At 45.1% G+C, this 26,825-nt stretch overlaps 2 protein-coding genes across 11 annotated transcripts in view; one reads left to right on the top strand and one right to left on the bottom strand.

The window, feature by feature from the left end:
* The window catches only part of GRAMD1B (GRAM domain containing 1B), a 227,605-nt gene extending 216,728 nt beyond the window's left edge, over window positions 1-10,877 (top strand). For 4 of the 8 annotated variants that reach the window (XM_061593176.1, XM_061593175.1, XM_061593174.1 and 1 more), the window contains 4 exons: window positions 104-194; window positions 3,625-3,732; window positions 4,662-4,779; window positions 5,943-10,875. In XM_061593176.1, coding sequence (XP_061449160.1) covers window positions 104-194; window positions 3,625-3,732; window positions 4,662-4,779; window positions 5,943-6,032 — 407 coding nt within the window. In that variant the 3' untranslated portion in view covers window positions 6,033-10,875. Of the gene's footprint in view, window positions 1-103; window positions 195-3,624; window positions 3,733-4,661; window positions 4,780-5,942 lie in introns of all 8 variants that reach the window. The other 4 variants (XM_061593172.1, XM_061593177.1, XM_061593178.1 and 1 more) reach the window with 2 other exon arrangements.
* SCN3B (sodium voltage-gated channel beta subunit 3) lies at window positions 4,329-26,541 on the bottom strand. Of its 3 annotated transcripts, XR_009758728.1 has the most exons (7): window positions 25,399-26,541; window positions 22,610-22,773; window positions 21,536-21,761; window positions 18,867-19,005; window positions 17,028-17,128; window positions 15,232-15,312; window positions 10,814-11,075 (listed from the first exon to the last, which is right to left on the bottom strand). XR_009758728.1 is itself a non-coding variant. In XM_061593180.1 (6 exons), the coding sequence occupies exons 1-5, from the start codon at window positions 25,451-25,453 to the stop codon at window positions 17,065-17,067; spliced, it is 648 nt and encodes a 215-aa protein (XP_061449164.1). In that variant the 5' UTR covers window positions 25,454-26,541; the 3' UTR covers window positions 4,329-5,752; window positions 17,028-17,064. The 3 variants fall into 3 exon arrangements, 2 of the variants coding, with proteins under 2 accessions (XP_061449164.1, XP_061449163.1); XM_061593180.1 differs by lacking the exons at window positions 10,814-11,075; window positions 15,232-15,312 and adding an exon at window positions 4,329-5,752; XM_061593179.1 differs by lacking the exon at window positions 10,814-11,075 and having other exon boundaries at window positions 12,767-15,312.
* Window positions 26,542-26,825: the final 284 nt, after the last annotated feature.

The raw sequence follows: 26,825 nt of genomic DNA, 5'->3' as shown, positions 1-26,825 counted from the left end.
TTGGTTCTCCACCCAAATAACTACCTTTTGGGTCTATGCAGCGGAAGGGACTTTCCCTCCCATGAGGAGGTTCCTTCAGTGTCAAACAAATGCTACCTTCCAGGTTCCACTCAAACACGGCACATCCCCGAAGATAGTCCCAGCGGCTTCCACCTCCAGAGTGTCTCCAAATTGCTGCTCGTTATCAGTTGTGTGTAAGTGATTCCTTGGCCTAGTCTCTCACTTTTCTCCTGTTCTCTCTCTCTCCCTGCCCTCTGTGTGTCTCTGTCTCTCTCCCCCCTTTCTTTCCATTTTAGTCTGCAATCTAGTTCCACTCCCCAAAGTGGTGTTCAGATGTTTTTAAAAAATAAATTGACCCCCTGCCTCCGGGCACACACACCCAAGAATGCTCTCCTCAGACATAGTTGGAATCCATCTCCAGTTTCTGAGGTATCCAAGTCCATTCCCTTCACCCTGAACTTGGTCTGCATTTCTTGGGATCCTAGGAGGTGGTGTGCTCAAATAGATATTAAACAGGGAATGGCTGTTTATTTGGGCAGGGAAAGAGATGGGGAGAAGGGAGGTGAAGCGCAGAGGCAGCTGTGGAGAGGATTGTGAAATGAACTCTTCCTTTGCCAAATTAGGGAAGGAACTAGGGAATAAGGTTTGAGAGAGTTCAGATCTGTGCAGAGAGTGTGATCATTATTGTAATGTGAGTGTGCTCCCTTTTCCTCTCAGAAGAAAACGGTGGCACGTTTTCCACAGATGCATAGAAGTTCATTCTGCATGCACACACATTTAAACTTGTCATAGTGTATGTTTTGCTCTGTCTGGGCCATTTCCTGTTTGGGGGCCTTTCGACTGTGGTCTTGTTCAACTTTGGAGGCAATAATTCAGGATAGGTTTTAAAAGAAAAACTTGATTAAAAGTAAGAGCAAAGCCAAATTCACCCACCCCCATTGGAGTTTTAATTTGAAATTTGGCTGTTGTTTTTTCATATTTGTGGGTTTGAAACAAGAACAGACTGTTTTGTTCCTTGGTCGGCAGACCTGTTTTCTTTGTTTTTGTTTTTTAAAAGCTAGGAAAATTGAGCTCTGCTGAGTTACAGAATGACTTGACAGTTTGCGGAATAAGATTGTTCAGTCGGGTAGTGACTGAAGCTCCCCCTGCACAAATGAGCATTTGTGAATCTAGGAGCAAAACTGATGTGGTCGGCCTGCTTAAGTCAGGGAGCTTTGGTTTGGCTCAGATGTGATTTTTGCTCAAGCGGCCGACTCAAACAGTGCCACCTGCTGGTGCAAACTGTCCCAGAGAGCCATCATCAGAGGGCCTGCAATCTGTGTCTGTCTTCACACATAGTCTTCCAAATTCATTGGCCAGGAGGAAAAAAAGCCTGATTCCGCAAATGGAATAAATTACGACAATTAGGTTCGTCTCCTTAGTTTGCATACCATGTTTTGACTGCCACATATTTGAAGTTTTTTGTTTCGGTATGCCCATGTGGTTTTTGTTGTTCTTTACTACTTGTGTTTGTTTGGTCTTTTTGTGGTGGTAATTGTGACTCAGGCAAGAGAATAAGGAAACAATGCACTGCTGTTGAAGGGTAGAACAATGAGTGTTGTAGGGGCAGGATCCTAAGGCTCTGGGTAGCAGCTGCAAGCTGTGCTAAAGAGAGGTATCTCACCCTTGCCCCCTGTGGCAGAATGGTCCCTCTACCCCCTTCTTTTGCCTAGTTTCCATTGTTATTTTGTAGAAACTCCCCACAAACTTTTACAACTTTGCCCTTGACCCTGAGCACTAGGGACATACTCTCTTTGACCACCAAAGCCTCTCAGGATTTGGAGTTAACTGTGTTTGGGGCTAAACTTCCTGACTGTTAGAGCAGTACGACAATGGAACCAATGACCTAGGGCAGCCTTTCCCAACTAGTGGGCCACCAGATGTTGTTGGACCACAAGTCCCATCAGCCTCAGCCAACATTGCCAATGGTCAGGAAAGATGGGAATTGTGGTCCAACAACATCTGGTGGCCCACTAGTTGGGAAACGCTGATCTAGGGAGATGGCAGGCTCTCCAACACTAGAAGCCTTCAAGAGACTGGTAGCTGGTCAGCCACCTCTTGGGTGTGCTTTAAATTGGATTCCTGCATTGAGCAGGGGGTTGGGCTCAATGGCCTTATATGCCCCTTCCAACTCTACTATTTTATGATTCTAGGATTATGCACATCTCTGCTCCAGCTCCTTGCAGCATCACAGATGTTGGGTGTTTTTTTCTCTTTTCCCTCTTTGCATGTTCTGCAACCCCTCTCCCCAAAATGTGTGTTCTGTGCCCTTTAGAATAACTTTCCCTGCAATTTTCTTCTCTCTCAACTCTGGTGTGCTTCTAACCTTCGCCTCCTCCATCTTTTCTCTTCCCTGCTCCCATTAGGATTTGTTTCAGGTACCGTCTCCTTCTTCTTTTTTACCTGGATTTTTCTTCCACCTATCTCTCACTTGTCTCCCTCTGCATCCCAGCTGTTGGGCTTTGCTCTTTAACACTATCTGTCTGATCTCTGCTCAGATTCTCTTAGGATGTGTCCTTGTCTGTTTTGTTTTTTAAATTTAAAACCCTTGTTCATCTTATCCTGTTACTGCTCCCCAAAAGTTTAAATTCTGTGGCCCTGTTTCACCTTGAGCTCAAATGAGGGCAGATCTAGCTGTGTCTCCTCCCGCCCCTTGCATATTTCCCTCCTTCTGCTCAGATGTGGCATTTTCCATCGTATATTGGGTTCTGCCGGTCTTTGACCGTAATAAAGCAAATCAATCAACCAATCAATCAATCCTTCCACCAAGAGCTGAACAAGGGCTCCGGATGCTGAGAGAAGAGGACAGCAAGAGAGAAGGATGTCTCCTTTTCTGGTTTCTGAGCTTTCTTCCTCTCTGTTTTTCCCTCCCTCTGAGCAGTTTACAAAGGATGAAGGAGGGCACCAGGTTACCCCCTCAAGGGAGCAGATTCAACCCAGGAACCCTGAGTTGCTGACCTCCTAGAAGTGCACACATGTAGTATTAGAAGGGTGACAACTGTAGGCATCTCCTACAAGATGGGTTTATCTCCATACAGACACACACACCTCCATCTGCTTTTCTCACAGAGATTCAAAGGCTTACAATAAATACTGTGGTGTAAAGCAACTAGGATATTTCTATGCACAGGGAATACTTTATTTATTTATTATTATTATTATTTATTAGATTTATATCCCGCCCTTCCTCCCAGCAGGAGCCCAGGGCGGCAAACAAAAGCACTAAAAACACTTCAAAACATCATAAAAACACACTTTAAAATACATTAAAACAAAACATCTTTAAAAACATTTTAAAAAGCTTTAAAAACATCTTTTGCTGATGCTCAGGGTGTCATCTCAATGTTGACACCAGGGCATGCTGGACCATGAATCAGAGCATTCGGAAGACAAGTTCAGCATGTGCAAATGCACAGGACTTCATTTCATCCTATTAGAAATGACAGTGAGAAACTGCCTAAGAGTTTCCAGGATGGAGTTCCTAGTTGTTGGGGTTCTTTATAGCTACTCTTGGGGTTGGAGGAAGTGCCACACTTCTGGCTGCCTGTCTTTAATGAGTATTCTTTTTCCTTTTCCCCTTCTCAGTCTGGTGCTTTTGGTAATCCTCAATATGATGCTATTCTACAAACTCTGGATGTTGGAATACACTACTCAAACCCTCACAGCGTGGCAGGGCCTGCGCTTACAGGAAAGGTAACACACCCTACAAGCAAGACTCCACTCCCTCCCTCTTGTGGCCTCGCCGTTGACTAGATCTGTGGAGCCGCCTGTCTGTTCCACATTTTTCCTATTTCTACAAGAGCTGTTTTCAATGCCACCGTAAAGGTGCCCACATCTTCGAAGGAGTATTTATTTATGTATTAAATTTCTATCTTGCCGCTCGTCCCAGGACAGTAAACATCAAAAAGTTAAAACAGTGCAAATAAAAACCAACTACAAGTGTTTCAAATCAATTTAAAAACCATCTAAAACCATTTAGACTATTTCCCCTTTGCTGCAGCACTCTGATTGGTGTCACTACACTGGCGGAGGTTTGGCCTGGAAACAAAAGGCCCTTTTCCTTTTAAAATACAGCTGGTGAGTTAACTCCTTCCAATCTTGATTAAGAATGAGCTTGTTCGTTGTAAAGTGGTTGTTTTTTGGTCCCTCCCCCTGAATATTCTTGAGAGAGAGAGAAATAGTTTCTTCCCCGCTTTGTCAAATCTCAAAAAGACCTGGCTCTCTAGATCAGCCTTTCCCAACCAGTGTGCCTCCAGATGTTGTTGGACCACAATTCCCATCTTTCCTGACCATTAGCAATGCTGGCTGAGGCTGATGGGAGTTGTGGTCCAACAACATCTGGAGGCACACTGGTTGGGAAAGGCTGCTCTAGATGCTTGTTTGCCAGTCCTCCTACTAGAAGTGGGTGGGCTTCTACTCAGATCTTCCCCAGACTCAAACTTGAATAAAAGGAATGCGCTGTAAAGTACTTCACTGAGCTTCAGCATCTGGCATCAGCTCTTCCCAGATTTCATCCATTGCACAAATATTTTTACAATTCACCAGTATTCATGTGGCAAAAACAATAAAATAAAAATCCAAAATTGCTTCCAGGGCTCATCTTTTCTTCTCGGTCCTGCCAGGTTACCCCAGTCCCAGACAGAATGGGCCCAGTTGTTAGAGTCGCAGCAGAAGTATCATGACACAGAGCTCCAGAAGTGGCGGGAGATCATCAAATCATCTGTGATGCTCCTAGATCAGGTGAGAACTGCATCCAGTGCCTGGAGCCACCGTAGGGGTGTGACCAACTTCGTGGATGTTTTTGCTGCATGTCACCAACTGAAATCACAAACCATTTGCCCAAGGCACAGGGAGCAGCAGAGGCCAGTGAATCCGCTCTGGGTTTTATTCTGAACCTCCAAGGAGCTGTCCAAGGTGCTGAGAGTGGATTCACTGCCCCACTGACACTGCAGCCACCCGCCTCTCAGCACCTTGGACAGCCCCATGAAAGTCTGGAGTAAAACCCGGAGCGGATTTCACGGCCCCACTGGCATCAGAGCACTAGCCTCCACTGAGTGAACGTGGTTCCTATATTCTGCAGTATTGTGGAATAGCTAATTGTTCAGGTAGAAAGCCTTAATCAGCCACCTTAGAGCCCAGAAACATGCTTCAGACACAGGAAGGTGGAAAATCATGATTTTGGTGCTTTACTTTATTCGGCTGCTGATCCTGATCTTGGAAGTAAAGATTTCCCACACATGCGCACACACACACACACACAGCCAGGAGAGTTTGCACACTTTTTAAAACTGAAAAATAGTATAATGGGGCTTCTGACTGAACATCCTTTCTGTAGCAAATGAATAATCCCTGATTTAGCATACCTTTTGTCTGGTTGCGAGCTCATTTTTTCTGGGCACCCCCATGTATTTGTGTGCACTATAATGCAGTGGTGAAGTGCTAGTCAGCTCCTGCAAGATATCCACAGAGCCAGTGGCTCTGATCCACCAGACCTTCTTGAGCTGCAGGAGCTATCCCTCTCCAGCCGAATGCCCCTTTCCTTGTGTAGAACTGCCTCTTCCGTTAAAACGAATGGGGAAGTCTATATCCCAGGTCCCAGGGTACGGTCTGAAGGTGCAGGAGGCCACCACCTTGCTGATGCTAAGCAGGTCTGGGTCTGGTGAATGCTTGGATGGGAGACCATCTGGGAACCACATGTACGCCACCTTGGTTTCTATGATGAAAGAAAGGCGGGATATAAATGTAAGAAAATAAATAAATATATACATCAGGCGTTCTATCTACCCGTAGATCTGAGTGTAGGAGACGAGAATGCACATGTTTAGGGGGAAAAGTTTTCCTGTCACTCTGCCAGTCATTGTTTATTTCAGAGGTTTTGTTTCCTTTTTTTTTTTGTCTTGCAGATGAAGGACTCACTAGTAAACCTTCAGAATGGTATTGGGTCTCGTGAATATCGGTCAGAGCCAGATGAGAAACGAAAACGGTTCCATTAGGAGGCAGGAACACAAACGGCCAGAGGACTGTGTGCAATATATGTACATAGAATATATGAATATAAATATAAATATATATATATACAGATATATATATATATACACAGATTATATATATATATATATATATATATATATATATATATACACAGATTATATATATATATATATATATATATATATATATATATTATATACAGAATTTTAAAAGAGAAAAAAAGCCTACATGCTGAGAAGAGAGAGTGGTGTCGACTGACCTCCAGCACTGGATGAAATGGAGAGTCATTGGGATAGGGACAGGACAGGTTGTGCTCTCCCAGCACTGAGGCATTGTGGGAAAGCGCAGCCTGTGCTATCCTGAGCCCACACAGCTCACTCTCTTGGTATTTTCCTGGCTATCTGTCCGTCTGTCTGTCTCCGTCTGTCTGGGTGTTCCCCCCACCCAAAGGGAAGAATGCGAAGGAGTGAAATCCCCTCTCCTCTATGTTTTGTTGAACGTTAACAGATGTTTATAGGAGACATTGTCAACTCTGGCATCCAGGAGTGTTGCTCAGGCTGATGCGATAATATCTTGCTGCTGATATCACCTTCTGCAAGCTGTACAGGAGGGGCTCTAACTTGATCCGTAAACCAGTGTTTGTTTCACAGTCTCCTTTACAGGGTTGTCCTTTTCTTGCCAATCTGGCTTTGGTGGGTGCTTCTGCTGCCTACCCTTTCAGATGAGTACCCCCAAACAAGGATGTAGCAGCATGTGTCACAGGACAAGTTTGTTTGAGATAGGTGGGAAGGGCTGCTTGTTGAATGTTCCCATGTTCAGTTCAGTCCTCGGTGCTAACTCTCTTCATGTAGGAGGAGTTAAGCGAATGTATTTTCCCTCGTCCCCGTATTTTGCTTGACAATGTCTCCTTTTGGGGCCAGGAGACCCTCTGATCATTGTGGATATGCATCTTCATCCGCTATGTACATCGTAGGAAACTAGCTGCTTCACTGAAAGGGCTATACACGTATATTCTTACTGGCAGTAGAGAGGGAGTCCAAAGCAAGATTCAGATTAACGACAACAACAACAATAATAATAGTCCCTCACAATTACCCGTAATACATTTCCAGATCTTCTTCTGCCAAAAGCAAATGAGTTGTCGCCTGGGACCAAGCCTCAGAATTTACCCAGGGACATAGAACACCTGCTCCTGAAGTCCCTGGTCCAGCTCACAAGGGCCTTTTGCATGGATTTATAAATATATCTGCATCTTGCATACCCCTATATTCAAGAGAAATGCACCACAAAAAACAGCCCTTACTAGATAAGGAACTTTCTACTGCCTAAGAGATAAATGCATCTGCTTTGTGGACCCAACTGCATCTCACATGCCATGGCTGTCTCTTGGATATGTTATCAGGAGTGAGAAAAGCATCAGGGTGGTATACCAGGAATGGGCAGACTGGTCGTTCACTGATGAGGACACTGTGTTAGTCAGCTAAAGTCACGGTCTTTGGTAACTGAAAACAAGCCCAGCTTTGGTGCCTTGTAGCAAAACCCCGATAGCTCTGGGAAACATGGACTTTAGAGCATTTGGTAGCCACTACGCTGTGAAAAAAAGCATGCAAAATGTCCAATTTTAAAATGTTGAGAACATTTTTTTAAAAAAAATTGTTTTTGAAAGATCTGGAATTGACAAAAGTCCAATGACTGTGTTATATTTTAAACATTTTTAAAGTGGCAATTATATAAGTCTGGGTCAAAGAAGAAGACCCTGTATAAGGCAGGCAGGCTCCTTATATAAGATGTGCATAGGCAAGGGAACCTTAGAAGACCACAGTTGAGCCATTGGCTTTTCTCTACCTGCCCCTGGTTTTGGGAGCGGTGCGTGGGTATTGGAGGCAAAAGGAAGCTGGCATGTTGATTTCCAGGAGATGAATAGCAGGGGGATGCATTCCCTCTATTGGGCTTGCTGCTACAGGCAACTCCTCCCCTCAGTTGATGTTGGGAAACAAACGCCATCGTGTTGGGCAATTCTTGGTGTGTCATTGCATAGTGTCTGGGCAGTACCAGACAGACTCGTCTGTTGTCAGGAGAGCCTTGTCAAGGACCATATGTTCACAGGCAGGTCTGATTTTAGCCTCCTGGTCTGCAAGCACTTGAAGATTTGGAAATGAGCAAACTTAAATCCATGTGCCGTAGCAAAGCCGCTGCTTCGCTCTCTCAGGAGGAGGAGGAGGAGGGAAGGATTATCTTGGAGTCTCGGAGAAGCTTGCATGCCAGATGGCTGGGCTAAATGGCAAGATACAGCAAGCCTTGAAAAAGGCTGGAGGGGATTGCTTTTTCATACTGTGAACACCTGAGCAACTAACATTGCTTGAGGTGTTGGATAAACACACGCAGAGGAGCTGGTAACACAGTTGTCAACAGATTTGGGAGAGTGGGGGAGGTTGCTTACATTATTTATTTTACTTATGTATAAATATACCTTCTTATGTAATGCTGCTGACTCATTGGCAATCTGTAGGGAGGCCCAGTTTTCTGCTTGTGTAGGCTCTATAGAAGCATTTAATAGCCTAGTATTAGTATGGGGGGAAAGACCATCTCCCTTATTCAGCAATTTCTTGCAGGCCCAGAATGCCTAAGGTCTACATAATGTTTTCATCCTCTTAAGGCCTCCTTGTTCAAAGCTGCACTGAGGTGGTTTTAAGAGACAATGGAAGGATCTTGGAAGAAGAGGAGGAGTTGAGGGGAGAGAGAAAATGTTTCTCTTCCACCAGTAGACTTGCCGAGAAATTTTGCTTGTGTTTCTAACATATCCTTGTCAGCAAGAATCTTTCCTGCCTGTTTGAAGGACAGACTGAGCGAAGAAAAAAGGGCTCCCTACCCCCTCTACTTCCTTGCACTCCTAGTTCAAGGTCTGTTATTTTCACAATTGAGCACTAACCAGAAATAGTCGCCTCCTTATTTCAATGAAGTGTCAAACTCTTAAGAGGGACATCCCAGATTTTTCCCGCCAGGGTTGAACTGTGTGTTTCATGAATGGAGTGGGGCACACCGGTGGTGGTGGAGTTCCAATTTTCCCTCTTGTTGGAGAATGTCCATGTTCAGAATTCTCCCATTGGTGGGTAGCTTTTACTTATTAACTATACTGGAAGGCGACAGATGTCACTGTCAAAGGGCCCTGAATGCAGAGCACCTATGTACCTATGTTCTTTCTGCATCCCATCTACCTGGCAGATGATTATCTTAAGAAAAGACATCCTTAAAGGACACTGTCTTGTAACCAGTAGCTGCATTCTCATCCCAATTGATACTGAAGTTTCATCTCTGCCTAGTGATTTCAGCACACCTGCGCCGGAAGCCAGCAGACTTTGCTGGTAATTACACTTGGGACCCAGAGCAATTCTTTCATAATTTTTAATATCCATTGTCGGTTTCTTGATTTTATAAACTGGACTGGCTCAAAGGTACCAGAGATTTTTTTAAGCTGAACAAGTTCTTGTTTTAGGAAATGTTAGACCTGAACACCCAGCTTGCAAAAGCGGGGATTGTTTTACAGATTTTGCTCTCTGTTCTTCCCCTTCATTTCTTCTCTCATTCGCCGGCACCTGCCTCAAGCTTAGTGGAAGCACAGGTGACTCTATTTTTGTGCCATAACACATACCCTCCAGATGTGCAAATCAGCCAAATTGGAGCATTAACTCTCACCCTGACTTGCTGAGAGAGGGTGATGATTTCACCGTTAGCAGCTTCTGCTAAAACATATTCTCCCCTCACCATTGGAAAGAGGCAAAACCTGAGAGCATTTCACCTTTCTATGCATTCTGCCCCTATTCCACCTCCTCCTTGCCTAAATACAATCATTCTCCCTTTTCCTTGAAATCCCAGGGTCTGGGTACCCTCTCTGGGCTGGCCTGGTGTTACCCCCCCACACACACCCTTTTTCTTTCCCGTGACAACAGTGTGTTCTGAAACAAACATGTTACACTGTAGTGAGGAAAACAGGCTCTTCTGAAGGAATTGTGTTTGCACATGGCTCAGAGCATATTCTCTCTGACCTTTTTTAAAATTATTATTACCTCACTTTATTTTGGTCAGTTTTTGTTGCTAAGGTTTGAAGGGCTGGCTTCCCAACCTGAGCTTTTCATTCGATTTTTGGGTGGTGGCATAACTGCAAGCTTCCCTTCTTGTTCAAATTCCCCTAGCAAAACTGTTAAGAGTCCTGGAGACTGACTTCTGCAGATGCTCCTGCTTCTAGGGAGATAAATGGCCACTTCAAGAAGGTCCCTTGTGCAGTCGTGGTGGTGATTGTGGCCTAAAAGCCACTTCCCTCCTCCCCCGCATCTTAAGCATGAGCATCTGATCTAGACCCTGACAATGCTTACTCAGGTGTACAAGTTTTGCCCGGTTACATTTCAACATCCTTATTGGAGGATGGCTTGCAGGGGCTGGGGGTGGGAGAGAGAGATAAAGAGAACAGACCCGAGGCACCAACTCTTTCCTGCCTCCCAAATATGTCCTACAGCTGGAAGGTACTGTGGTAGGAAGGCACAATTCTGGAGTTGAGCCACATACATAGGGTCCCCTGGTTGTGTCTGTTGGGAGTTGTCTGTGTGTCTGATTCTGTAACTATAATAAACTTTGTGCTGTGCGCAAGGTCCAATACAAATGGATTTAAAGCAAACAAAAACCACAAACTTGACTGCTAGAGCCTAGGAGTTATAAAGGCTACAGAGCCAAATCTTAATGTAAAGTAGCTAGAAAAAAATGGAATAAGAGTATGAATAAAATATAATGAACAAAAGACCAAAGCATCATGTGGGTTCTTTTGCTTTTTATTTTGCTGTCTCGTTTTTGTCTCCCATCCCTTTTCTGCATATCACAGACAGAAGACACAAGCTACCTTTTGAGATGAAGACATCATACATAGGTTCCCTTGTGTGCTTACATAAGGCACCCAGCCTAGGGAGGTTGTGTCGGCCGTCAGAAATCCCACATGAACTACTGCATTTGAAGGCAGGCACAAGACAGTGTTCTTTTTTAAAATTACAGAAGTAGTTCTGGTGAGGAAAAAAACAGTAAGGGGTTTATCTGTATCATTGTTTCTTCTGAACAAGCTTGCCAAGTTCCAAAACTATTATTTCACTACTCCACCTTGGGGAGTGAGAGTATTATCAGATGTTATTATTTCTGGTAAAGAATGCAGAGAGGATTTAGACTGGATTAGGTAAGGTAACTTTCCTAAGGTTTAAAATGCAAATAACTGGTATAATCAAGAAAGAAGCCTTTAGAGTGAAGAAAACTCCCCCATTATTATTTCTTGCAGGATGTGATAGTGTGTGTTTAATCTGAGTGTGAAGGCTGGGACCTTATTTTCCCCACACACAATTATGGATGCTACTTGCTGTTTAGAATTTGAATAACTCCATATGGTGTAACATATTAAGGAAGGTGAGTTGAAGTCCTCAACTTCAAATATGAATTTCTTAAGTAAAACTAATGAATTAGGTCGGCCATACCATTATTGAGGAGCTTCAGCTTTGTTTATAGTGAGGAGTAATAACAAAGATCTACCCTACAGGATTGCTCTAAGGCAGCCTTTCCCAACCAGTGTGCTTCCAGATGCTGTTGGACCACAACTCCCATCAGCCTCAGCCAGCATTGCCAATGGTCAGGAAAGACGGGAATTGTGGTCCAACAACATCTGGAGGCACACTGGTTGGGAAAGGCTGCTCTAAGGATTAACTGAGATAATTGCCTGGGGTTCACACATAACACTAAGGTAAACCATGTTTTAATGTGAATAAGCAAATGTGTGGGCTCCCAGAGAGGAGATTGTAGCCACTTTGCTCCTCTGCTCATTCTGCTGCTATGCCACAGTTTGGCTTAAGATTGTCTGAATCTGGGCTTGTCACTGAGCCACCTCCAGACAAAGCATGAGCTGTAACAAAAGTTTGTTCTATGGTTTGCAACTTGTTTGTCTGAGAGACCTAAACCATAAACCCAGCATACTAAGCCAAGCCATGTCTTGGCACAGCACAAAAGAATGAGTGGGGGGCAGTAAAATGGTCATAACCTCTTCTCCAGGTGCCTACATGGTCTCTCCTTCTTGCTAAACCATGATCTGGCTTAGTGTTATGAGCAAATGGGAACAATGCATGGGAAATGCTTGGCACACTTAGGGAAAAGTGCATGATAAATAATACAGTTTATTCTTATCTGGAATTGGTACATTAGGGAATAGTGGCAGCTTAATGTGATCTTTGCAGACTGTGCCGCAGCAGTAGTGGAAATTCCTATGCAGCTTGGCGCCCCATTCAAGCGCTGAGTGTACAGGTGTTGCAACAATGGAGATGCCACACTACTTGATAGGAGGAAATATTGCCCTACATCATCGTGCTAATTTGCTCCCTGAAAACATTTTCATCAAAACTTCCCTCTGCCTATCAAAGGCCTGGAATTTTAAGCTTGAGCTCAATTACTAAGCTCAGTTCTTGCTTAAGTGGTCTACCACAAGTCAGAAATAAAGCTGACTCAATCCCTGTCCTCCCATTGCTACCACATGCTGCAGCATCATGCTGTCCCAGGAGATCTGTGATTACCTTCCTTTTGTATTAGAAATGGGATGACCAGTATCTGGTGAGCTGGAGCCAACACCCAGTACTTTTGTCATCTCGGGTACATCAATGGCATGTGGGTAGCACATTTCTGCAGTTGATACATGTAACCTCTTCCAACTGTGGTATATTGCTTATGAAGTGTGTGTGTGTGTGTGTTCAGGGGGTGGGGGGAATTGTTCTGTGTTCTTGCCTAGCATTCCCCTGCTCCATGAGTAGAACCATCGCTCATTTCAATGACAGCAAAGCATTTCTGATCTTCCAGCAGGTGGGACTTCACTATATTTGCTTTTTGTGGGGATATATGTTACTCTGCTGGGACAAACAATCACAAGAGTGTTGGATTCAAGTGCTTATGTAGGCTCTACGTTCACTAGTGGTAGTTGCAAATATCACTTAATCTCAATGTGTGAAACTACGGTTTGTCACTAAATAGTAGTTTACCATTTTGTTGAAATGCAGCCAACTATTTTTTCTTCCAACCAGAATCAAACTGTCATTTGGAATCCTGCTTTGAGGATAGTCTATGGCATGCCACTAATTGGAAATGGAAGCTTCTAGTCTCCTTGCACACGGAAAGAGGAGAGGGAAGGAGCATACCCTGGCACTCATTCTTGTAACATCAAACCATGGTTTGTTGTTAGGTCTAAAATGAGTCTTTATGATGGATTGTGGTCTTTAACTACAACACAGGACTTTGTTATTTCTGCTTAGTTAATATTATTAGTCAGCATGAAAGGAAATATGCATTGTGCATGCCTAGGCAGTCATCTGATCCAAGCAAACATTTACAATTTCAGTTTAATGTCAGTGGTTCATGTTCACTTCAGCCAAACTAATTCTATTGCCCCTGCACTGCCTTCAGAAAAAAAGAATTGTTCTCAGCAAAACAGTTCTGTCCCCACCATAATGCAAACCATTGCCAGAGAGAAGCTCGAATTTTATTAATTTAGATCTTATAACAGGGGTGGCTAATCTTTTTTTCCCCCTCTAGGGAACAAACTCTCTGATCCCTTGCTGGTGGTGGATGAGGCCACCCCACTCTCTGCCATATGCACAGGCAAACATGCCCCTCCCAGCTAATCTGTGCAGATCAGTTGAGGAGGAGGCATTATTGCCTCCTCTGTGTTCATTAAATTATTGGGCTGATGACTGAGGAGTGGGGGATTTGCACCCGTCAGGGAGCAGGCCTCCATCCATCCCACGGCTGGGCTTATTTTTTCTTTTCTTTTTGCTGCTGCTGCCAAAGTAGGTTGTGTTTTATTTAGTATTTCTTTCTTATATCCTGACCTTCCTCTATAGAGCTTAAAGTGGTGTACATAGTTCTTCCCCTCTTCGTGTTACCCTCACAACAACCCTGTGAGGTAGGTTGGGCCGAGAGACAGTGACTGGCCCAAGGTCGCCCAGTGAGCTTCATGACTGATTTGGGGATTTGAACCCTGATCTCCCAGGTCCTGGTCCAACACTAAACATTATACCAATTGCTTGGGGGACCAGATCAGGTCTTTGAACTTCTTGCCGTAAAATCAAATAGTAGGGGTGAAGACAGAAAAGCACCACATCAGGAGTACTGGAGGCAAGGGAAATGCTTAGCAGACTTTTTCTGAGACTGTGGAATATCTGCAGCTCTCAAATTGTTCAGTGCTATGCAGTTATTAAAGACCCCGTGTTCCTCTTTGAAACAGCAGGTTCATGTTGCCCTCTTCACCCTATCTATAATTCCACCCAGTTAGAGTTGTCCACTTCAGTCTCTTCAGTACATCAAAGGACCCCTGGCCTGACATGAGCCCGTGCTATCCTGTGGTAAAATACTTTCTCAGGTGACCTTTACGATCTTGTCATGTGCACAGGAGAATTTTAACTTGCATCATGATGCAGATGTTTGGTAAAGTGGCTATTTGTCACAGCCTTCCATGTGTTCATGGAAATTATTTTTAAAAATTGCTGTTTGGGCTTTACCAGATCACAGAATAACCAAGGAAGTTAATTACTCTTGTCTCATTTACACAGTATATGACATACTATAGAGTGTTGCAATATGGAATTAGTGTATTATGCAAACAGGTTTTGGTTTCTGGTGTCACTCTTCCCCCGGGGCTCAATCTAGTGTCTGCATAATATTGCCACACTTTTACAGTACTCTAGAAATATCCCTGGCTTCTTGAACATTTTCTCCCTCTTCTTATCTCAGGATTTCTTGAAGAGCAAAACACTTTCATTACTGTATTGCCTCTGCCTGGTCTTCCATTTGCTCATGAAGGAATCAGCCCAAACCAATCCATTCTTACTTGTTTCCCAAGGAAAATGCAGAGAGCTTTCTGTGACATCACTGGGGTATTATAATGAAATTAACACCAAAAGCAATGCCACTTAACACTGAGGAAGCTGCGATGTCTGAAAGCACTCAAAGGAAAGTCTGTGTGACGGAGAGATTAGTTAGTTATTTACAACGCCAGTTGAGATGATGGCAACAAAGGAGCTGCTCCACCTCTTATCCCTTTGACTCAGCATGGCTTAAAGGAGAGTCTTTAGCTCAAGAGATTAGAGAGCCATCAAGTCAAAGCTGTGCAATGTCCCAGGCAAATGAAAACAAATTTACATTTTCTCATGGTTGCTCCTCGTGGTCTTGGGCTCCTACAAAACCTGGCTGAATGACATAGTCCTTGTGGCTGCAGAGTCCCTGGAAACAAGAAAAATCACCTCAGTGTGATCTGTCTTCCACTTTCAGAAGACTGGATGAAGATCTTTAAAAATAAAATGACCTGGTTGCTACAGGAGTCAGCATGTGCGCACACACAAGACAGGCTGATGGGCAATCCACATCCTCAAATATCTACTTTTTGGACTCCCCAAATCTTGCTTTGAAGCGTCTTCTCTAACAGGAAGTCCACTTGGACCTCATCTCCAGCAAAGGAGATACACATGTTCTCCAGACGTTGGAAGTGAGGGATCTGCCCTGTCTAAGCTCCTGCTTAGTTTCTTCACTAGCCTGATACCCTCCAGATGTTTTGGACCACAACTCCTACCAGCTCCAGTCAGTGTGCTGGTTAGAGCTGATGAGTTATAGTACAAAACCTCTGGCTGATCTGCATACTGATGTATGCAGAATGTGTATGTTATAACTGCATTTTTTTAAATCCTCAGCATTTGTTAGGTAGCCAGTCCTACTAGGTAGATAAGTATAAAAAGTATGGACCTGCATAAATCATGCAGGCTTGGAAACACAGATTCTACTAGTCCTTCCTGTACATGTATTGCATGCTATATCTTGCAAGATAGGGGGCTCTGATGTTCTCCCAAGCATAGGAAACATGTGGCATGACTTATACTGCTTTAAATTTTGTAAATGAAAAAAGACACCAAGTTTAAACATATAATTAAATGGATGAATAGCCATTAATACCTATTTGGCAATACCCATTATCAAATTAAAATATTGTTCTCTACTACCGTTGCCAAACTATCACCACGATACCAACACTGCCCTGGGCTCCTTCTAGGAGGAAGAGTGGGATAAAAATTTAATAAATAAAACAATAAAAATCATTTAGTTTTTTCTGTAAAATGCAGTATATAGCAATCTGAGAAAAGTACAGTCCTGTGGATGTGCAAATGGAAGGAGACGAGATGGTTGCTCTCTTATTGCTAAAAAGTTTCCTGGATTCTATGCAAGTATGACATCTAAATATGTATCTAAATATGTGTGGCCAACATTTGAGAAACATCTCCCCAGTTCCCTATGCAACCCCATACTAGTGTAGCCTATGTAAACAACACATCCTAAATCTGATTATCTGCTGCTGACCCCCCAGCCAAATGGAGAAATGGGCTGCACACCCGAGAGAGAAAAGCAAAAGCATTTATACCTGATGGTGGTGGGTACCCATCGGGACTGAGAAGGCAGAAGATTTGGAGTTCAACAGTAGGTGGAGCCAGAGGCAATGATAAGCAGAGCCATCGGCTGCATAAGCAGGAAGGCAGGTGTGGTTGGCTAAGGGCAGATGGAAGTTGGTAGGCCAGTGCCCCATTTGCCCTATTAGACTAGCCTCCACTGCATAGCCTAAGTTGTGTTTCTGTAGGTAAATAAAATCTAATTCAGATATCCAGTGCATTGAAATTTATGGGGGGGGGGAGATCTCAAAATGGTATCCTCTCTCTTGAATCTGCTCCATGATCTCTGCAAGACTGCTTGCCGTTAGAGTCATTTGGAAGTGACAGACCTATCTGCAGATATCTATTTGTCTGTCTACGAATCTTCTCTGGTTATTTTCAAGTGCAGGTGGTAGTTTTCTTGCGCCATGTGATCATCCGCATTCCCCCAGTTGTACTGCCTGCACACTGATTAGATTTGCCAACCAAGCAACCACCCCTGTGCTTTGTACAGAGCTTTTTCACCTTAGTTGCAAATTGTACCCCTGTGTGGCTTCATTGTCTACTCCTCCACAGGCACAGCACAGTTCTCCTTGTTGTCTGAAGGGATGGCGAGGTAGTCAGTCCTGAAGGGCAATGCAAAGATGTTACTTCAAGAAGAGAATCCTGAACTGGGGCACAGTTTTTAAAAGCTTTTTATGGGGAGGGACTTTAACTTAGTAGAAGAGCACACTATATGCGGAAGATCCTAGATTTGATCCTTGGGATCTCTAGGTAATGTTTATCATGTTGTTTACTTTTGCATAGCTGGGTTGTTGTTTTTTTACAGCCAGCATGGGAAGAGGGAGTCAGTTTGGGGCCTGGTGGGTGGATGGGTGGGGGGTTAACCATTTGCCTCCACTGCCATCCTGAATTAAGTGCCATCACCACCACCGTCTGCTCTTTGCAATGAAATGAAAGAGTTTTCCTGGTGTTAGGTATAGCAAGGGAGGGGACTTCTGATTGGGATATAGGAGGGGCAAAGGGTTAAAGTCCCCAAATGCCAGTGCCAGTTCAAGGCACCTGTACCAGCTCCTGTATCCAACATTATCACTAGATGTTCAGGTGTCCTTGATGGCTAGGAGTGCGTATTTCCAGTTCTGGCCCCTTTTGGACAGAGATGGCTTGGCCACTGAACTCTGTGCTTTAGTATGTTCCAGGTTGGATTTAGTATGTTCCAGGTTGGATTATTGCAACATACTCTACTTAGAGCTGCCCTTGCTCAGAAATTTCAACTGGTCCAAAATGCAGTGGCCAGGTCATTGGCAGGGATTCCATGTCAGAATTCTTTTAAACAGTGGTTGCCAGTTTGTTTCTGGCCCTAAGGCTCACATTGCTGTTCAAAGCGCCTAAATGACTTCAGTCCCAACAATCGCCTCCTGCCTTCCAGATCCTTTTAAGGATGGCAGAGGGGACTCTTGTAGTTCCACCACCGGCAGAATGTGGGGTACGACTTGGGAGAGGGCTTTCTCTGTGGCAGTCTCTAAATTGTGGAACTCCCTCCCCAGAGACGTGTGTCCAGTAGCTTCATTGCAAAGATGCTTTTGCATGCTGGGGATGTGCCTCTTTACCCTGGCCTTTGACAGCTGGGATATATATATTTTAGGGCCTACTGATTTGAAAATGGTTTTAATATTGTATTTGGATGTGGTTGTAATCTGCCCTGGGACCTTATGGTGAAATCATTATCCATCTATCTATCTGTATGAAATTGACCTTGTGTTTCTGCTTTTTTAAAAAACAAACTCCATTACAAATGTCACATCTACTTTAGCCCTCAGCAGCTTTGGGAAAGACCTCTTCCTGAGCTAATAAGAGGGATGCTGCCAGTCCAGTTGCGACTGGTGGCTCCGATGTCAGTAGGGCAGTGAATCCGCTCCAGATTTTAGTCTGAACGTTCAAGGTGCTGTCCATGAAGCAGATTCACTGCCACACTGACATTGGAACTACCAGGCTTCCCTGTGCCAACCAGACAATAAGAGGGCGAGAAGATGGGCCAATAGCCAGATTCATGATAAGGCAGCTTCATGTGTCCATTACCCCAATACAAGGCCCTTTGTTGTGCACTGATGTACATCTACATTCTGTGTCTCCATTCACTCCAATGGAGGGACCTGTAACAGGAGGCATAGGTGGAGATGAACCTCCACTGAAGTGAATGGGGAGGTACTTGTGAACAAGGAGCTCCAGGTCTACATTACAGCCATCACATCTGCATCAGAGAGCTGAAGTGGATCATTCTTTCTTCCTGCATTGGGACGATGTGTTTCTGGTTTACTTCTCCAACTGGTTCATTCCAAAACAACTTGGTTTTTCCACACTTACGCATTTTCCTGGGCAGCCTCCTCCGCTTTAGCCACTTTCCTGTAGCAGTAAACCATTTCTATCAGCAGCCACAAGGTGAGGAAGACTAAGAGAATATACATCATCACTTCAGAGATGAAAGACGTGAAGTCTTCTCCGGCTGTGCAGGGGATAAGAAAGGAGGGGACACTATCAATTGGACAGAAGTAACGTTATTTAAGAGACAAAAAGGTATAATACATAAATATATAGAAAACTGGGCAGTTTTTATTATTGTTTAGGAACCAAATGTATCAGGAGAATAAGTATCCATACAAATTATTTTCTCTGCTTTGACTTAATCTATGTAAATATGTTTATGCTTTGACAATATGCTTCTTTTCTTTTTTTATTGCCAGTATTATATTTTCTTATATGTACATCTACAAGATGAACAACCTATATCTGTAAAAAAAGAAATTATTTTCTTCTGGGGTTTTTCCCCTTAATAAAGATTATTTTAAAGAGATTGTTGAGGCATGCCAAGATCCACGTGAGCAAAGCCCACCCCTATGAGATCCAGCACACTGTGCCCTACTTTACAGCCAGCTCTGGGATACCTGTGAGCTGATGTGGCTTTCTATATCTTCTGCTGAAGGAATTTGTCATGCAAAGACTGAGTTGCCAGCTTTTCTCGCTTGGATTTGAAGCTCTGTGCCAGCTCAGTAGGCCTTTGTATATCGTTCTCATGGAACAGACTGTGCCAGCTGAAACCTTCTAGCATCCTGCAGTCAAGAACCTTAACACACAGTTCCCATTCATCAGTCAGCGACTGCAAACTGTGCAAGGGTCCCACCCTTACGACTGTAGAACAGCACAACCTTAGGCCAGTTGAACATAATTTCTAAAACTGCCTTTCCATAGACAGTGCCCCCATGTTGATCTTTACAGTCTTGATGAAATACCTGTACAATACATGATGCAATGCACATTACAATCAACCACTTGTTCCCAAGTGTTTGGATGATCAGACGTTTGGGTAAGCAAGTATGCTGAGAGGCTAGACGAGGGCAGTCATTTCAGATAACAACTTGAACAGGGCGAGACAACTGAGGTTCTACTGTCTCTTAAAAGACTATGTGGTGCTGCCAGCCCCCTCAAAACCTCTGGCAACAAGGTTGACATTCACACATGCACTATAGGTGCATCTTCTGTATGTTCTCCTTAGAGCATGCTCAAACATGCAGAGTCACTCAGATGACATGCTTTGCTTGGGACAAGCAGAGCCATGTCGATGCCCATCCTGGAACCCTGATAGGATCTCCTTTTGTTTCCTGTTCCTTTACTTTCCCAATCTGCAGAAATTCTATATTGTGCTGAAGGCAAGGAAACAGAACCACCAAGAAATGGAGACAACACAAGGAGGGATCTTCAGCAAGGAAAGAACACAGAGAAGAAGACACAGGGAAAGGGATATACAGCTGTTGGCAGGGCAGGGAGAGAGACAACAATATAAACACTGCATAAGGAAGGAGATGTAAGAGGAGGGAGCCATCTTTAGTTCAACAGCAATTTGGTGCGCTTCTATCAAAGCTATGGTGTGCTTGGCGAGCCATTAGAGAGCAGCCTACTGATACCCTTTCTTCCCAATGAGCCCAGTTTTAACGATAGCTTAAAATAAACATTGTACTGAACTGAGAACAAATGTAGAGTGAACTACAGGTGCAGAAGAATCAGTAGAACCATGCAGTAAAACTCTCTTGACTAAACCACTGAAACATGACATGCTGGTGACGTGAATTTCCCAATTCTCTTAAAATGGTGGGTGGGTTGAGGAGAGATTCTGTGTTAGCACTGGAGGCTGGTGGCTCCCATGTCAGTGCAGCAGTGAATCTGCTCTTTAGTCTGAACTTTCAAGGAGCTGTCCAAGGTGCTAAAATCTCCTTCAAAGTTTGAACTAAAACCTGGAGTGGATTCACTGCTCCACTGACATCAGAGTCACCAGTCTCCATTATGTGTTAGCTAGTGAAAAAAAAGAAGCAAAAGCCTTCTGTTTTGAATTAAGGGGATCTTGTAGATCAGGCCTACAGGCCGCATGGTGAGTGAGGGGTACAATGCCGCATATGACACCAGGTACATTATAACCCCCATTTTACTATAGTCTTCCTGGGATGACTTACAGGGGATGATGACAAGGGGTGAGAGAAAGATCCAAAATAGTGTATGAATATCTGAACAAGTACAAAGTTTTTCAAATGCAAAGCCACACATGCAAGTTGTGCAGCTCACCTATCCAGCTCACTCACAGTAAGTGACAATCTTTTAAAGGGTCCACAGAAGTAAGAAATGAACCAGGGCTTGCAAATTTGGGCTCTGCATTGCAGGAGGGGGTCTACTTTCTCTCCACCACGCAATAGTTTCAGGATTTTATGGCACTGAAGCTATAAATTGCCACCCACAGTTAACCAACTGCATAGCAAGTGTCTTTGGGCCATGTCAAAAAGTCATCCTTAATTTGGGAGATCCCTGAGCCTTCAGCGGGACAGCAAATGTGGGAGAAACAGCTTGAAACTTGGGTAGTCTCTTTCCCCCACCCGACACACAAACACTAACTTCTGCATCACCATCTTGTTTGACTGCAAAAGACTTGACGTATTGGCAAGAGACATCAGAATTAACTGTATAAGGGAAGTTCCCATCATCCTTCATACCCTTCTCTGCCACTGTGAGGTGGATCAGCTTCGAGTGGGTAACAACTGGGCGATGAACCTCAAAGTTGAATTCCCGGGTGACATTGCAGGTATAGGTCCCTGAATCATTCAGAGTGATGTTGAGCACGGAGATGGACACGTCCTGCATGTCTGTGCTCCCGTCCCATTGCAGCCTGCCATAGAAGCGTTTCCCAAATTCCTCTTTCTTATCATTGTACTTGTAGATCTGTAGGAAGCAAAATGAGGAAGGGTGCAATCATTTCCATTTTCAGACATCTGTGCTATTCCTTTAGGATTGCTGTAAGGAACAAAACTGGATTGGTTCATATGTTTCTTTGAAGCATCTTCATTTCAAAATCTGCTTCAGAGCACTCAGTACTTGAAAATCTTAATTCTTTTCTTCCCCTCTCATCTTAATGCACCCTTGACACAAGAAAACAAGGTAAAACAGAGCAGAGGAGAATGAGACATGATCCCCACAAGTAAACATGACCAGACAGTCTCTTTGGATGATGCTACAGGGGCATCTCAACAACAGTGTCGCCAACACTGAGTGCTTGGCCAGGTGGCATGAAGTGAGGTCTAAAAACAGCCTTAGAAATAACCTTTGTGGGTACGAGAGGAGGCCTTGCAAAGGCATTCATCCCACCAATATGGCTTCTTTGGCTGCTTTATGAATAAACTAGCATTTAGTACTTTTGCTTTGTCGGTCTGATGACTTTATTGAACAGTAAATATTTTGGAGAAGTTGTGAAAATATGTGCGAACAACCTGCAGGCTTATATGCATGCATGCCCTTCCTTGAAAGTTCAGACTAAAACCCAGAGTGGATTCACTGCCCCACTGACATTGCAGCCCCCGGCCTGCACTGTTTACATGCTTGCTGCACTAATGTAAATTCACTTGCATATATGGAGGAGTCCGTAGCATAACCACCCATTTACCGGAGGCTTCTCCTTTTCAGCTTATTCCTCCACTCCATTCCTGAGTAAGAGAACTATAAGACCCATCCAGTCTTTCTCCCGTTGCTCATGTTGCATGCTCATAGCCAGAGTCACCCAATGAAATACTTACACTCTCATCTGTGCCCCCTTCTGCCTTATAGAACCATTCCACCACAGTGTTGGCAGAAACCTCTTCTCGCTTCATGCAGGAGATGCACAGCAGCTTCATGCGTGACCCCTGGACTGCCTCTGTCTCTGACGGTACTTCAACACAGACTGCAGAGCAGACACCCACTGGAGAGCAATGGAGAAGTGGCCCAGTTTGGAAATGTGAACATGTGACATTAGGGAGGAAGAGAGAGAGAGAGAGAGAGAGAGAGAGAGAGACATTTCCAAGAAGGGGAAAAGAAAGAGGAACACAAACACAGAGGCAGAGGTGGAGTAACAGAGAACAATCTGTTATTCATGTCTCTTCCGTTTCTCAGCAAAAATACATCTTTTAATTCATCACCAACATTTACCAAGTAAGGTTAAATATCAGGCTTTCCAAAAGCCTGCCCCCCCATGCTGATCCCAATCAATAATCTGCATTTATTAATAACTCATTGCTGAATTTGCTGGCATTTTTCAGATTTATGAAGTGACCTTTCTTGTTCCTCCAACAGGAATCTGCATCAACATCTTGTGAGATAGGTTTTGCTTTAATTATTTGGGCCAAAATTGATGCTGACATTATAGGTATCAGTGTGTGTGTGTGACACACAGCCCACCAACCAGAAGTTATAGAACCCAGAACTGCAAGTTCTTTCTTGAATTGGAAAGGCAAATGTAGCTTTCTAAATTGAGTTTATTTATTTATCGTTTGCTTTATATCCCACCCTTCCTCCCAGCAGGAGCCCAGGGTGGCAAACAAAAGCACAAAAAATACTTTAAAACGTCATAAAAACAGACTTTAAAATACATTAAAACAAAACATCTTTAAAAACTTTTTAAAAAAATCTTTCAAAACATCTTTTTTAAAGAAAAGGTTAAAAAACATTTTGAAGTTCAAGTATGCATCATGCAAATACAAAGTTCTGAAGCTCAGTTCTAATCACTCCACTGTTGTGTCTTCATTTTTCTTTACCTACTAAAGGCTGCTCCATCTTAAAAGTTCGCAACATTTTAAAAAGACAGAAGCATAACATGTGAATGATCAAATACCCCAGTAAGCGCCCCATCCCCATCACAATGTGTGTGTAATCTCCTAGACTCCACATGGCTCTTCTTCACCATTCTTCTCCAAGCACTAGAATGCCAGAAAAAGTATTATTGTGCTTCTTTCATTCACACCAGTTTGTGTAAGTTCATGTCAACCAGTGGTGGCTGGTGGCTCCATGTCAGTGGGCCAGTAAAATCCGCTCTGGGTTTTAGTCTAAACTTTCCTTGAATGTTCAGACCAAAACCCAAGGCGGATTGCACTGCCCCACTGACATGGGGCCAACAGCCACCACTGCCGTCAACAGCTGGCACCAATATAGATACTGCTTAACAGTTTAAATATTTTCTCTTATGCACCGATAGCAAAGCATGTAGATAACAGTTACTGCACACTTTCGGAATGGCACCCAATGGTGGCAGCTTCCTTGTGCTAAGTGAACTGTGCCAACTGTATCCCGAGAGACATGAGGCTCCAGAACATCTCAAAGTTCCCTGAGCCAAGAAGCTGGAGCTTTGCTCTGGGGTTTCATTTACACTGAAGGGTGTTTTTGCTCAGAACTCTGAAAGCACTGTCAAGCCTCTCCAGTTCCATTTGTACACAAACGTGAATATTGTTCATGTAATATAGAAAAAGGAAGACAGCCATTTTAAAACTGAATGCACAGTTTTCCCATGCTAGGGAATTGTAGATATGGAGAGGGCAACAAACCAAACCAAAACCCTGTTATGTGTAACATGTGAAAATGATCTCAACTCTTAAACAGCTCAGGATCTACTGGAATTGGTGGAAGAGCAAGGATGTGATTGCACACGCTCCCCTCTTGCAATGCTTTAAATAAAAGTTGACACCAAAACTGGACTCTCACAAACAAGTTATTCTTCAATAAGGCACAAACCTTTCCCCAAGGCACTTCCAACCTTTGTTTATCCATTTTTACAATCCCAGCCACTTCTCTGTTGCCTTCAGTCACCTAGGCTGGACTCAGTTTCATTGGGCAATCTGACATGGGTCCAATCCACAGTCTAGAGACTTTGTCTCGGCAAGGCTTCCCACCCAATCGGCTAAGTTCTAAGATGCTGCGTCGAACCCAAAATCGTGCTTAAGCACTGTCAGACTTAATGTTGCCACTCAGTTTCCTCAGCTACCCCCCCAAGAAAACCAACTTTAAAGCTGCATTTTGTATATGGCCATTTAAAAACACTGTCAGTGACAGAGCATCTGCTTTGCGTGCAAAACATCCCAGGTTCAATCCCCATCATCTCCAGGTCGGTCTGGGAATGTTCCCTGCCTGAAACCCTGGACAGCCACTGCCAGTCAGAGTAGTCAAGACTGACCTAGATGGACTCAGTATAAGGCAGTGTCCTAAGCCAAATGAAAGTTACTACTGCAAGAGATGGCCATCAATTTTCCTTTGGCTTCACATGTAGATCCCAGAACATGTTGCACCTTCCCTCTGTCCAGCCCCAGCTGGGAATCAACCCCCACCCCCTGCTCTGCTTTACGGTGCACAACATCTCGCCATGACAACCCCTCTGGAGGTACTGCTGGGGCCGCGGGGCAGCGCGGCGATTACTGTTAATGACTTCACAGCGGAGCTCCGGAGCTTCTCCAGAGTCCTTCCCAGCAAAACTTAACCCCCTTTCCGCCTGTTTCCATCTGCAAGTGCATTTCAGACTGTCTGGAGAAATGTCGCTGCTAGACGAAGTGGGGGCACCTACCCCAAAGCACCACCAGCAGCGAAGAGGCGGCGGCCACCTTTGTCAGCGCAGCCATGGCTCCTGGCGAGGCAGACGCGCGGGCTCCCGTTTCTCTCGCTGAGTCGGGGGCGCCGGAGAGGGGTCTGGAGGCGGCGACGCTGTGCTGGAAGCGGCCGACGGGAGCAGGGCCAGGAGGAGGCGGGATCCGGGACGGTAACAGCGCGCCTTTAACAGTCCCTTCCTGGCGCTTCAGCACCACGGAGAGCGCCAGCCGGTCGCTGCCCTCTTTGGACAGCTCCGGGCCGGAGGAGGCGCTAGGCGGGCGGGGTCGGGGCTACCTGGCGAGGGCGCAGGCTCCGGCTGGCCCCTCCCCGCCCCTGCCAGCTGTTGGCAGCAGCAGCAGCACCTCGGAGAATCCTGCGTTGCCTTGCCGCCGCCGCCGCCGCCGCCGCTCGGACGCATCTGCTCGGCCCGAAGGCGCAAGCGAGCTGGGGCGGCTAGTGGGAGGCGAGCGAGGGCGGACGGCGGGGCTCCCTCAAGAGCTGTTCCTGCTGCCGGGGCCAATTGCTACGGCCCGGGCGTCCGAAGAAGGACGGGGAGGAGGTTTCCGAGCTGGAGGGGTCATGGGCCACCAGCCCGAGCCGCCGCCGCCGCCTTCTGCTCCGGGCCTCCACTCAGGAACAATGCATCGCAAGCCGCGTGGTACAGCCCTGCCTCCTCATACGCCGGCTCTGCGTGGCGGGGACGGCTTGCGCCCGCCTAACGCAAGCACCGACAGGAGGACGAGGAGGACCGCCGCCTTCCAGCCCTGCCTGGATCGGGGACAGCCCCTCCGGCTGAGCCTGCGCAGAGCTCTCCTTGCCCCTCCTCCGATGGGGAAAGCGATCCTCCCTTCTTTCCAAAGAATCGGGGGTGGCGTCTTCTGCCTCTTTCCCAGCCAACTGCACCCCAGCCCCCCTTTCCACCCTGCTATCTCTCCCAACCTGAGATGTCCCCCCTGGTATCTCTCCCAAGCAAACAGCAGCAGCCAAAATGTAAGAAGATCCTGCTCCAGAACTAGTCGGGGACAGTCAAAGAGCTGTTCAAACAAGGCCGACAAGGAGAGCAGCAGAGCCGGGGCGGGATCTCCTGTCTCTGTGTCTCCAGGACCCAAAGGGTCTTAGCAGACCGTGTGCTGTTCAGGAAATCTGATGGGATGCTCTTACGATCCTCCCCAGGCCTTGAGCAACACAACACAGTGGCTGGAATCCTGCCAGAGGGTCACTTGCAGAGTAGTCATGCCTCTCTCTTATGGTTTCCTGAGGGGGGGCGGCAGTGGGGGTGAGTGGCAGCAGTGGCCTTCTGCAGAGAGTCCATAAAGCTGACATTTGGAAAGCTCCAAAGGTCACTCCTGCAGCTGGAAATGCTGAGAAATCCTCTCTTCTCATGTATCTGGCTTGTGCCCCAAG

This window comes from Rhineura floridana, chromosome 12 (assembly GCF_030035675.1).
Source record: "Rhineura floridana isolate rRhiFlo1 chromosome 12, rRhiFlo1.hap2, whole genome shotgun sequence".
NCBI classification, from domain to species: Eukaryota; Metazoa; Chordata; class Lepidosauria; order Squamata; family Rhineuridae; genus Rhineura; species Rhineura floridana.
Note: the sequence above shows the minus strand (reverse complement) of the source record. Positions and strands in the feature narration are given on the sequence as shown.